Source organism: Chinchilla lanigera, unplaced genomic scaffold (assembly GCF_000276665.1).
Source record: "Chinchilla lanigera isolate Chin_1 unplaced genomic scaffold, ChiLan1.0 scaffold00015, whole genome shotgun sequence".
Lineage (NCBI taxonomy): Eukaryota > Metazoa > Chordata > Mammalia > Rodentia > Chinchillidae > Chinchilla > Chinchilla lanigera.
This window is the reverse complement of record NW_004955416.1, coordinates 27809431-27823220: the sequence shown is the minus strand read 5'-3', so window position 1 is coordinate 27823220 and position 13790 is coordinate 27809431. Positions and strand designations below refer to the sequence as shown.

Sequence of the window (13790 nt, the reverse complement as noted above, 5' to 3'; positions counted from 1 at the left end):
CGCTGCCCACGTGCCTCGGCCTTGGTCTGCGCTGGCAGGACGGACGCCCGAGCCAGGACCGCCGAAAGGCCGCCTTGAGCCCGGGGCCCTGGGGCTCCAGTAACCGAGGGCAGGAGCCCGGAGCTAAACGGCGACCTCTGGAGCTCTCAGCTACCCGGCGCACACAGCCCACCGGCCCGGAGACCGAGATGCGGTTGTTTTGCTTTTTTAAAAGCATAAATAACAACTCGATTAAAAATTCAAGCAAGCAGGCAAACACACACATGAGATCTTTGTCGCTAAGTAGTTTCAGTTAAACCTCGTATCCTGCGTGTTGCTCCCACTCCCAGCGAGGCGGAGGTATGTCCAGCGCCTCGCATTTTGCCAGTTTGGAACTGTACGAACTTGCCCCGGGCCCCATCTGAAACGCGGGAATGGCTTCTCCTGGATGCTGTCCCTGGGGGGCTGAAACAATGACCTCTCCACAAAAGCAGGGCTTTAATGCTCAGGTAGGCTCAGCCCCTTCAGTCCGTCTCTTTCTGTAGTGCAATCCCAATGACATTCTCTGGACGATCCTCCTGTTTTAGGGCCCCAGTGTTCATCCTGCCCCCTGCCTTGCTGCAGTATCACTCATATCCTGGACATCAGGGAAGCTCTGAAGCTTTTGGGAAGCCCTCACCTGGCCGTCTCTCCTGGGGTGGTGGGCTGGGGAAGGGGACAGAGGGGCATGGGTCGGGGATGACCTACTGTGAATCCGGTGCTAGGCGCACTTCCCTGGTGAGTCCCAGAGTGAAGTCATCTCTTTCCTCAGCTGCTCTTATCTGTCTGGGCTCCCTCTTCCCCTGAACCCATGGCTCCCATCTCGTTCTCTTGAAAACTTCTGGGCTGATGCCTTACACCGGGACCCCGGACAGGACGCTGAGCTCCAGAGTGAGTTCCCGCAGGGGCTGTGGTGGCCCCTCCTGCGAGGAGGCCGGGGACCCGGGGCTGAGGAGTACATCACGCAGCAGCCACTTGCGAAGTTTGGAAACAGCTGCTGCTCAAGAGTTTATCTGGGACCCTGGATGGGTTGAACTTATGTCGCTTGGCCAGGTCTTTTAGAAAAAGGAAAAAAGCTTGAAAATTTATAGAGGAAATTGTGTTGATTACATAATTGCTGGATGGATGGTGGGAAGCATGTGGGATCGGGGCTTGAAATTCTTCTTTAGGATAAGAACCTGTTTGCTGGACAAGAAGTCCTAAGACACTCTCATGACCTGAGGCATCTGGCCCTTGGGGCTCACCTGGGGGCTCCTCCCACAGGTGACCACGTGACCCTGGGAGTCTGAGATCAGTGTGGAACACCCAGCCACAGCCCTTGTCATAGCAGGAGGCTCTTGGAGAGCAGGTCTGGAGGGTGAGCCTGGTTCCAGGCTTGTCCAGGCCAGTAGGCTCCTCCTCTGCTCCCTAGCTTGTTCCTTGGCGGCAGCATGAAGGCAGGATGCTCTTCTCCCCATTTTACAGGTGAGTAAACAGAGGCATGTGGATGCTTGTCCCAGACACCACCATCCTGGAGGAACCAAAGGCGGACTCTGCAGTGGAGGGTGGTGCAGGGCATGAAGGAGGGTTGTTGTTATAGTCTCTGTCCTATTCATTCACCTGAAGGGCCACACAGGACATAGTGAAGGCTTTACAGATGAAAGAGTGTGGTAACCTCCCTCCCAGCTGTGTCTTTCCTAGAAGTTCAAGGCACTGGCCTCAAAGGTGGTGACTACAGGAGTTGGAAGAAGAGGAAGGACTCATTTTTGCTCACCGTGGGCCACTGGGTATCCGGGCAGGGGTTGCCTGAGTGTGGTAGGCGGTGAAGGTGAGCTCTCTCTGGCCACATCCCTGCCCCCATTCTAGCTGCGTGGCCTTGGGTTGGATGCCGTCCTTCCCCCTTCCTAGTGTGTAGGGAGGCTCGAGCAAGATAATGCTATGAAAGAGGGCTTTATAAACTGCAAAGCGCACTGTACTTGTCAGTTTTTAATTTTCCTCTTCTTTCTGCAGGCTGGTTCCTTCTTTTCCCCTTGGAAGCCAGCAGCAGGCTTCCTTCACTTCTCTGTGGCTTGTGGATGCACACCCAGTCAAAGATCCCTCTGCTGACTTCATTGTGAAAAAAAAGTTTTATTTTTTGTTCAGCTCTGCAGAGCTGCGCTGCCTGCTGCCTGCCTTGTTGTTGTGTCGGAGGATCTAAGCCTAAGGCATTTCATGTGGAGGGCCTGTTTGTTTGATAAACACTTAATAAATAAAAATAGTCAAGAATGAAAGACTAAGATAAAAGTGAAGGCAGAGAACCTCCCCCACAGCGCCACCTCATTCCATTTTTCAACCATAAGCATTAGTGGGAGGGGCTGAGTCCTATAGCAAAGGTAATTAATAATTACGATGAGGATAGCAGTAGGCCTGCAGCATTTTACTTAAAGTCTGGTTGCTGAGCTGCTCTGAGGGATGTCCAGGCCTCAGGGTCCGCAGTATCCCAGAGCTGCCTCTCTCTGAGAGGCCACTCACCTTTCTCAGTGACCAGGAATTGAGATTAGGCCTTGGGACCTAGGCGCATGGTCTGAATCCTTTCCTAGAGAGCCAGGCTTCTCTGGGGAAGGTGGATTTTTGATGCAGAGAAGCAGGTGCAGCTTTGAGGTGGCCTTTGGTTACTTAGGGCAGGTGACCTAACCTCAGTTTTCTTGGCTATAAAATGGGGGTGGCAGGTGCCATGGGGTTGAGGGGAAGTTAACTTTATCTTGAGCCCCTCTTCACTGGCATCAATGAAGTAGTTTTTTCATCTCGTAGGAATTGTCTCATGTTGCCCATACTTGAACGAGCAACAACTTACCTTTCAAACTCAACTATAAATGAAAACCCAACAAGCCCCTCTGCTGAATCACTATTCTACACTCAGGGGACTTGCGAGAATCTGTTGACCTGAGTTTTCATCAGTATATTCATCAGGTGTTACTGTAACAAAATACCTAAAACAGTCAATTTAGGAGGACAGTTCTGTTTCAGCTTATGGTTTCAGACCTTTCAGACCATGGTCTCAGCCTTGTTGCTTTGGGCCTGTGGTGGCACAGGAAGTCATGGTGGGAGTATAGGGCAGAGGAGGCCTGTTTACCTCATGGCAGCCAGGAAACAAAGCGGGAAAGAGGAGGGGCTAGGGTACCAATCTCACTTTAAGGACGCATCCCCAGTGACCTCACTTCCTCTTACTTCCTCCCTTTTGGGCCCCACCTCCTAAAGGTTCCTCCTCCTAAAGGTTCCTCCTCCTAAAGGTTCCTCCTCCTAAAGGTTCCCAATAATGCCATATTGTAACACATGGGCTTATGGGGGACACTTCAAATTCAAACTATAGCACTCAGTGGTGGTTGCAGAGGCAGGAGCTGCCCAGGCAGAAGGAAGATGAGCTGACTGACATGATCAAGAGAGAAAATGGCTAGCTGCTATTTCTTTCATCCACTTTCTCTTCAGCCCTGCTGGCCTTGCTGGGTCCTGACAGGCAGAGCTTCCACACACAAGTTAATCTGAGGTAAGTCATACTTGTTCACCAGGCAGAAGCAAACAGAACTAATTATATAGAAACAGAGACTACATCACAATATCTATGAGCCTGGCCTTGAGTTGACCTCACACACGCAGAGCCTTACAGGTCATCGCTTCTGGAACTTTCCCTGGTGTCTACCATCCAGGGTGAAGGAGTTGAGACAAGCCCAGTAAAAAACATGGTGGACCAGGTTGATAGCCAGTTGACTCCCTATTTTTGTTCTTTTTTTGCTTATGGAATCCCATATTATTGAAAACTTTAGTAAAACATTTATTTGGTTTTTTTTTTTTTTGTTTTTTCTCCAGTACCGGGAATCAAACTTACAACCTTGCGCTTGCCAGGCAAGTGCTGTGCTGCTGAGCTAAATCCCCAGCCTAGTAAAACATTTACACCAGCTTCTGTTATAGACACGGATGATGAAAGAATTATAGGCTAAAGTCTTGACTTGAGCTTTTGTGGGGTTGTCAGCGGAGAGGATTCTTTTCCTTCCAGCTGCCTGGACACAAACAGAGGCCTAGAGCTCCAATAGCTATCTTGGGAAGCAATTCTGAAATAACAGGTACATGGTTAGGAAGCTGGAGCAGACACGCAAGAAGAGCCTATGTCTTTAATGAGTCTGGAACCAAATTTTTCAGCTCTAGACTTTCTTCCTTGGACTTTTTTCATACAAGCAGAGGTAGGTTCCTGTCTTATGAAAACCTCCTTTTGAGGGTTTCTGTTCTTTATAGATGAACTTCATCCTGAACAGACCCTGTCACATCACTGTGACAAGAAAAAACAAAACTGAGTGGGAGATTATGTCATTTTATATAAAGAGCAGCATGCTGAAAGAGGTCTCACCATTATCCTACTATTTTGACTTTAACCAAGTGCTGTAGATTGCTTTTTTGTTGTTGTTGTTGTTTGTTTTGTTTTTTGGTACTGGGAATCAAACTCAGGACCTTGAGCTTGCCAGACAGGCGCTTGTGCCACTGAGCTACATCCCTGACCAAAGGTGTGCTGTGTTTTTAGCATGTAGTAAATTTTAAGACAAAGGCAAAACTAACCCCAGTATAAAATAGATGAAGCTAGTTCCTTGATTAACCCGCTACATTGGATGCTGAGGTCCTACCTAGGGGGGAGAAGCCCCCATGGAGCTAGGAAGGGAACCTACTGTCCTGTGGTGGACCCAGATGTTAGCAGCTGAGGAAGGTGGTAGCACTCAGAGGGCAGTGCGACTGCACACATCCCTGGCCACCAGGCCTGGCTGATGCTTGGCTAGGCCAGCATTCCACTGAGGCAGCCGACTTTCAGTTTCAAAGAGTATAAATTGTCACTCAGTACAGTCACAGCATCTCTCTGCTCTTCTCAGTGCTGGACGTTCTCAGCGACATGAGGGGTTGTTTGCAACTTCTGACCTTCCTCAGCATTCAAACACTCTGAATTTTGACCCAAGCTTGCATCTTTTGGGGGCTTGAGTTCAATTTGTTCTGGGCACAACACACTTCCTGGTTAGAAGGGAAATCATTTAAAGGGGCTTATGAAATAAGGGGTTTGGGAAGATTCTTGGACACAGAGTGATTCTCACTGAACAGTTGTGCTGAGTTATGCCTGAGTGAATCAGAAACATACATATTAAATTTCCTTTGAAATACACATGGGTATAAAAATGTCGGGAAAGGGGGCTTAGCAAGATGCATTTTGCCAAACCCAAAATGTTTGAAAAATAATTTGAGTGTGTTAAGGTTTGGCAAATCGTTCCTGGTTCATCTCTCCTGGTTCCACAGCAGTAAGACTTCCCCCTGCCCTTCAGTGGAGACCCCTATGGAGGAGCACCCATAACAGATGAACCTTCCCTTGGAGTTTTGCCATCACATGAATGCTGGGGTGGAGACGGAGGAAGAGATTGTTAAAGTCTGCATTCTTGTGAGATTCCCTGGGAATCCTCTTAGTGTAATGTCTTTGTGATATGGAAACAATCAGGCAGAGAGTGTTAGAGACCAGAAGTCTCTACATCCCACCACATTTTATATGTGTAAGGCAAAATAGGCAGGAAAATCATTTACATATATTTGCATCCAGCTTTTTATGTGGCACTGTGATAGTGTCAAAACAGCCAGCCCACTCCCAGGAGATTGGAATTATGCGTGATCTATAGCACTTCCTTTCTGTAATGCCTTTCATTGAAGAGCATGTCTTCAATCATTGAGTTTTCATTAAATTATATCAGGTTAAATTACATATTATATTATGTGTTATGTTATTGCAAACATAGTTTATCAATTAAGAAACAATGATTGAATATAGTGTGTTTTCCATTGGAGTAGTAAATAAGCATAAGCATTAGGAATGGAACACAGGATGATACAATTTACATAGCTTAAATGTACATCTTATGAATTCCAAAGACACTTCAATTATTGAGACTTTGGGCCCATCTTTTATCCCATGCAATATCAGCGTTTACACCTGCTAATAATGTCCAGGGATTCCACTGCAATTATCCTGTTGGCCACTAGATGTCATAGGACCAAATTGAGTGGGAAGTTGCCACGCATGTTCTGTGAGACACAAGCTTTCCCCAATTTACATTAGGTTTGCGCTGCCAATTTGTGCTACAAATGTAAGTTACAAATTGTATTAGTATGTTCTACATCATTGTAAACAGTTTATCAAACATACTATATTCAATCCATTGTCTCTCAGTTGATAAACTGTAATAACATAAAATGCAATGTAATACATAACACTGATGTAATATACAAATAACACTACCTGATATAATGCAAATGCAACTGTAAGTTACTGTAATGGAAGTTGGCAGTACCTAAGCTTATTAATAGTATAGCACTTAAAACTTCAATTGGACACAATCAGGACTGGCGGTTAGTGCCCAACCTATCCCACAAAAGCCCGCTCATTTCTAGATAAACCCTGGAAAGGGTTTCTGGCTTTGAAGTCAGACAGATGTGGATACTGTTCTCAGCCTAGGATGAACTTGGGCCTAGCATCTGGTCTTTATGAGCCATTTCTGAAAGCAGGTATGATGTGCTGAGCATATTTGCAATAAAACAAAAGGGAAAGCCCTCTTGGAGGTTGAGGGAGGAGGATCACAAGTTCAAGCCCAACCTGGGCATCTTAGCAACTTACAGAGATCTTGTCTCAAAATAAAAACTAAAAAAAAAGTCCAGGGATGTAGCTCATTGCAAAGGCCCTGGGTTCAATCTCAAATACCACCAAAACAAACAAACACAGACAGGAAGGCATTACCCCGCAGCCTGACTCTTGATGAAGCTGACAGGCACCTTCCTTGTCTGTCTTGGCTCTCAGGTACTGCCCCACCTGGCTGCTCTGCTGCTCTGCAGTACCCACCTGACCCTCATTCCTCCCACGAAGCAAGACAACCAAGAACCCTCTAATGGAAATATGCCAAAGGTCACAAAATGGGAAACAATGCCAAATACTCAGTGTAGGTGAGCCTAAGAAGGCAGCCCGGCAGGCACACAGGCTGGGAAGGATTTCTGCTACAGCATTAACCAGCACATTATTTAAACCCTCTTGGCCTCTGATTCTTTGTCTTAAGAGTTGATGCTGGGGCCTCTGTCAGGGGATGAGAACCTGACAAAGATAGCTAATGAGATAGAGCCACCCGCTACCTGGAGTATGGTGGACACTCCACTTATGTCTCCTGAGACTCTTTTGTTGGGGGGTGTGGGTGAGACTCTAGTCCTGTCCTTCAGCCTTGGCCCAGAAACCTGCAGCCACATGGACAGCTTCTCAGCCCTTCTAGAACCTTCTTCCTCATCTTTTCTCTGAATGATGTCACAGGTAGCTTTTAGGGGCTCTAGAAACATGGGGAAAAGAGACCTTTCACATGCCAGCTTCAGATTTGTCCCATATATTTATATGGGACAAAAATTACAGACACTTTTGGAATACCTTTTGGAAACCTTCCTGGATTGGGCTTCTAAAAATCTAACTTTGATCTCTCTCTCTCTCTCTCCCCCCCCCTCTCTTATATTAGCCATATATCAAAGCTGATTCTTTTTTGGCTACAAGATTTCTTTCCCACACTGCCTCTCAGACATTGTTTGAGCCCTGGAGCACTGTGTAAAGGATCATCAGCATGTCCTGATTGATTAGCTATGCCTGCCACTGGCACAGGAACAGAGAAGCCGAGAAACCAGCCTTCTTGCCCTGGAACATGCACAGACGTCATCTGAGATTGTGTTAAGGGACATGTTCAGTTCAGAGGTCCTAGGTGGGGATCAGGATTTTGCACTTTTAAGAAGATACTAACAGATATCTACAAAATTTCCTCGCTACAGTAGGAGTACTGGTGTGTCCTGGGAACCCACTTTTAATACAGACTCTCAATCTTAGACCTAGACCCTCTGAAACAAAATCTGCAGGCTGACAAGTGGCCAGGGAACTTCAAATGATGATGTCACAGTGTGCTGCCAGGCTCCAGGCTGGTTAGTTCAGGAAAAGCATCTCCTGCTCCAGTGACGTGCTCCGTTTCAGGATAGCTGAAATGAATTCCTTTTTCCTTTCCAGTTCTTGATTTACTTTCAGAGTGGAGGTGATGTCATGTTCCATGGGAGCTCCAGGAAAACTGAGTACACATCCCAGCTAAGAACCTACTCTTTGGAAGCTCTTGACAGCTAGCCTCCAGGGAATGACTTTGAAGAATGTTAATGAACATGGTTTTACAAGACTGAGGGAGGCAAACAAGGGCAATACTAATAAGATTATCACATTGAGTAAAAATGGCTCATTTACTGATCTTGAGTTCGAGGGCTTGGGGAAGATAAGCTTAAGGACTTTCTGGGCACTGTAGGGTTTAAATACTATGCCCATTGGAGGAGCTGGGACGGATGTTACCAGGACATGAAACCCCACAAGGTATAGGACGCAAGGTGTTTTTTCAGAAAGGCTGACGTGGGACACGGAAGGGACCAGTCTGGCCAGTGGATGGCTGAAGCAGGCAAGAGGACAGAGTAGGGGACAGACCGAGCCTCAGGCCCAGGGCAGTAAGGCAAGGGCAGGGCAGGGCAGGGATGTCCCAGTGGGTCAAAGCAGCTGCCCTGTCTCATGTCTGTGGTTCAAGGTGGAGGCTACAGAGGGGCCAGGGGCCAGCAGGCTGTCTTAGGCACCCAGCCCTGTGCCACAGGGACCCAGGCTCCTTTGTGAATGCATCCACCCTGTAGATTATGTGTACTCCAGCCTGGAGGGTATGTTATTGCAGACGTGTGACTTTGTATATGCAGGGGTACAACAATGTGTTTGTGTGATCATTCATTTCACCTTGGTCTCCTTTACTAGCTCAAGCTTTCATGTTATAAACTTAGAAAGATTATGCAACTAGCTCCAGTTATCTCACTCCAGTATGTGCTGTCTCCAGCACCTGGAATCTGTGATAGAGGTCTCTGACCCTCGGCTTTCTCCTCTGAGACGGGAGGTGGTTTAGCAGCACATGGCTATGGAGATGGGCTGATGTTCTGGCGCTGGATTCTTACAGAAAGGGGCATTTCCAAGGGAGGGTCCCGAGTGAGGCTGGGTGTGTGGCCACGTTTCATCTGCTCGAGGAGGAGGTCTCTAAGGCCACAGTGCTTTCATTAGCCAAGGTCGGGGTTATTTTGTTCCCAGCAGGATAGAATGGAAGGTTGATTGAGGGAGAGGAAATTTTTCTGAGACACCTGCACAAAGGCCGGAATAGAAAGAAATACAGCTGGCCACCCTGTCTGTGGGTTCTATATCCCTGGACCCAACCCACCACAGATCAAAAACATTTGAGGAAGAGAGTTGCATCTATACTCAATGTGCACAGAATGTTTTCCTCGTCATTGTTCCCTGAACAGCACCATATTTATGCTAAATTAGGTATTGTGTCCTCTAGTTATGACTTAAAGTTATAGGAGGATGTTTCTAGGTTCTATGCAAATACTGCACTGTTTTGTGTAAGGGAGTAGAGGAGCTGTCGTACCCACCAGTATTCTAGAACCAACTCCCCTGGGAATCTGAGCTTTGGCTGTACCAACTAAAGTGACACCACCTGAAGTATTAGGGGTGACCAAGAAAATGCAGGAACCCAGTATAGCACCAGAGGCAGAAATGACTTTTTATTATTCCAACCCAAGGCCTCACTGTAGTGTGTTCTAGAAAGGTTATTAGTCCCAACATAAGAGGTAAGGATGCCAAGGCCAAAGACCCATCATGCTTAGTCTTCCACCTGTCCCACACCACCCTCCTGCCTGATTCCTAACCCTTTCCTTATTTCCACCCATACCTCCCATGCTGGAGGCTTCCATGGATTGACCCACGGTCTGTACTCCATATACCCAGTGTGCTGTGCTCCCCAGGGCTGGCCATATAAGGAGTGCCTCTATTCCTGAAACACAGTCATCTCCTTCTCACTTCGTGGCCTTGGCTGCCACGGTTGTACCTGCCTGCGTGCCTTTTCCCTGGACCTTTGCAGGACTGACCTCTTCTCATCGTAAGCCTCACCTCCAAGGCCACCTCCTTAGAGGTCTCATGAACTCGTCTGTCTGAGTTGGCATCTGGGCCCTTCTTGCACAGCATCCTACTCCAGCATCTCAGTGGTGCTTATTGTACCTTTTGGATTGATTTCTTTACTGTCTGTTTCCAGAATAGAGGTGCCTGACTGTGGGGACCCCTCATCAGCTATGAACTGGTACCACTGGCCAGGGTTCAGCTGCTACTAGATCTTGCAGGGGCCCCCAGAATATTAAAAATGCAAGTGGACATTTATAAATTGGTCTAGTCACCTACTGAGAGTTGGATAGTTTATTGGTGGATCTGCAGTGAGTGCACCAGGACTAATACTATCTCTAGAACAAATTAAAATGAGGTGATATGCTAGAGCAATAGAAAATGATCTTCTGGTTTGTCCTCTCATGCTTGAGATGTCAATGGATGAAACAGCATTATTAAGACTAGCCTAGAGCTGAGACCTGTTACAGACCATAGCAATCTCTCAGGACATGCTGTATTTTATTGACTAGTGAACTCTAGAGCCACACCGTAGTCTGCTGCTATAGAGTTAGGTGTGACTGACCCAGGGTAGAAGGTACCAGGTCACTGTATCCCCAGCCTGGGATGATTTTTTTCTGTATCACAGGAAAAAGTGATGTCTAGGTGTATGGCAAAGCCCTCCTTGATTTATATCCCGTAGGAGGTGAGACGTTCAATCCTGGTCAACCAAAGGGCTTCATATTTTGTTCAAAAGCACCATATGAACTATGCACCATGACTACAGAACAGCAGGACATGGCTTCTGCTCTCAAGGACTTTGTAATTTAGTTGGTAGAATAATTAATTAGAAATGTGAGATATTAATGGCATCCTTGAGGGGAAGGAGTGAAGACAAGGGATAGTATTCTTGAGTACAGGGGAGATTTTTTTAAAGATACAAATAGCTAAGACCCTCTGTTTGGGCCTTCAGGTGGCCACCTCACTTTGACAAAACTAAATCCAGGAGAGTTGGCTCAGTTATGCTGAAGGAGCAAGGGCATCCCGTCTTCACATGGGGCAAGGCCTGTGCAGACTGCCCTGGGGCTGGGAGTCTTGGCACCTGTCATCTCTTAGAATGCCTCTTTCTGTCTGGCCCCCAGCACCTCCACGGAGGCATGTTTATTTAGGGTGTGCTTTAAAGTTAGAGAACGAAAATTATTTTCTTATCCCCTATAATGGTTTGAGCAATCTTTCATTCTTACATCTGGTAATCTGGGTAATGTAATTGAGGATAGCGATATGTACTGTAACAAAAACTGTTGATTCATGATCTTGAGACTCTGTATCACTTTCTTGCTTTGATTTGTTTATGTTTGCGATACTGGTGTGCTGCTACTGTTCTATTTCTTTGCTTGTTTCTCATTTACTATTTTATTTAAAATAAAAAACATATTAGCATAAAAATAAAAAATAAAAAAATAAAGTTAGAGAACGCCTCAGAGACTCACCAAATGGCCTAAGACTCTGAAGGTGCGGAAAGTAGGCCTGGTTTGGGCTGTGACTAGGTGATGCGCTGCCTTTGTGTTTGGGTACAACACAAAGACCACCAGGCTTTCAGAGCTAGCGCAGCCCCTGGTTTTTAGAGAGTGGTCCACACCCCGACAGTCTCCTCCCTCTTCCCTGAACTGGCATGCAGGATGCTGCTTTGTTGGGCTGCATGGTGCACCCATGTGGCATCTGCATTTGGGGCTTTTATGCTCAAGAAATCATTTTTCAGCAAATGTTCTTAAACTAGAGCATGCACCCACACACTATTACACCGAGCTACGCTTGCTCTTCCCTGCATATCAGGAGTAATAGCAAATTTACTTTTTCTCCTCAAATTATGAAGATTTATTGCCTATGATACATGCATTAAGTATTGTAAAAGCTTGGGTAGGTAGCCTGCTATAATATTGTCTGTAACAGCTATCCCTTACCTACAGCCTTCTTTCATCTTTAAAACAACCTAGTAACTTTTGTTCTGTAGCCTTTGTGATGGAAGGAACTTACTTTTGGTAACTTTCCCAGTCCACAAAACCAATCCCATTTTAAGGTGGAAAAGTACAGTGCTGTAACAATGGCATCAGTGTTTTTTGGTTGGTGACGTGAAAGTGTTTAAGCCTGACCCTAACACTAGCTGCTTTTGAAAGGTACTGCCTTGGACAAAATAACAAACCAAATCCCAAGCTGTCTGTTTACGGTTATCACGGTTCACTTCATTAAGCCATAACTCTGATTGCATTCTTCCTCCTGCCCTACCCCAAAGGCTGCGTTAGGAGGCAAGGGGGCTAAGCCAGCTGGGAATTTTGTGTCTGAAAACATATTTGGGCAAAGCTAATGATTGGTGGGCAAAAGGAGCTCTCATACTTGAAGGGGACCTTCCTTGGGGTGACTACCCCCTATACAGAGCACTTGTTTGTTGGGGGCTCCTTGAACCCCTGGTTTAAGAAGGTACGATGAATAGGAGGACATGTTTTAATCTGAGAAAATGATATGCACAGGCAGAAATGTTTAAAGATGAGCCGAGTAGAGGAACTCCCGGTTGTGGGTGACTCAGTATGGTTGTTGCTGACCTTCTGTGGCAGCCTTTCTGTCGACTCACCCTTCGTTTTGGTGACAGTTTTCTAAGGGTCCTCTCACCACTGCAGATGACAGCTATAAAACATAATGTCCCTACCAGAACTCATGTTGGCATTTAATCCCCAACGTCATTTATTTGTAGTGTGTGGAGGTGGGGTTTGCGGGGTAATTAGGATTACATGAGGTCATAAGGGTGTGGCTCTGTGGTGACAGGAGTCACTTTGTATTTTTTTTTCCTGGTACCAGGAATCAAACTCACAACCTTGTGCTTGCCAGGCAGGTGCTGTGACACTGAGCTATATCCCTAGCCCAGGAGTCACTTTGTGAGAAGAGAAAAGGTGACCCAAGGTAGCACACTTGCTCTGTCTGGTCCTGCAGTGCTCTTGGGACTCTGCACAGAGTCCTATCAGCAAAGACTTCCTCAGATGTAGGCCTTGGCTTTGCATTTCCCAGTTTCTACAGCTATAAGAAATAAATTTTTCTCTATAAATTATTCACTCCATGGTACTTAGTTACAGCAACAGAAAATGGGCTGAGACAAGAGGCTTCTGCTACAGTTTGGATATAGTCTGTTCCCCAAGGGTTCCTGGGTTGGGAGTATGATCCTCTGTAGCAAGGTGAGAGGTTATGGGACTTTTAAGAGGTGGGGTCTAGTGGGAGGTAGTGAAGTCATTGGAGGGCGTGTCCTTGAAAGGGATTAGGTAGTTTTCCTGGGACCCTGATTAGTTTCTGTGATAATGAGTTACTCAAGATCTCTGGATCTCTCTCTCTGGCTTATCTCCCCATGTGATCTTTTCTGCATGTGCTACTGTCACGATGCTATCTGTCATGAGGCCCTCACTATCTGCCATGCTATTTGAACTATCAGCCTCTAAAACTATGAGCTAAAGAAACTTCTTTTCTTTATACACTACTCAGCCTCAGGCATTTTGGTATAGCAATGGAAAACAGATTAAGACAGCATGTTCTGCTTAAGAGGCTGAGTGAGGAAGATGAGTGAGGCAGGCTGTGGAGGTGGGCATCCAAGGCTCCCTTCTCACCCTTAGTGGTATGGGCTCATGGGCAAACCCCTTTTGCCCGCTTCAGTCCTGGCCTTCTTCTCACCTGCTCAGGTGTGCAAAGCTAGTCCCTAGATGATAGCCTTGGCCACAGATGTCTATGAACTTAAGAAGCATAGTGT

General features: G+C 46.5%; 1 protein-coding gene across 1 annotated transcript; it reads right to left on the bottom strand.

The window, feature by feature from the left end:
- LOC106148151 lies at positions 1 to 1248 on the bottom strand (the record flags this gene model as incomplete). The annotated part of the gene is given in 1 exon segment (XM_013512548.1): positions 1 to 1248. A coding segment is annotated over 1 exon segment (265 nt), but the record flags the coding sequence as incomplete, so codon positions are not given.
- Positions 1249 to 13790: the final 12542 nt, after the last annotated feature.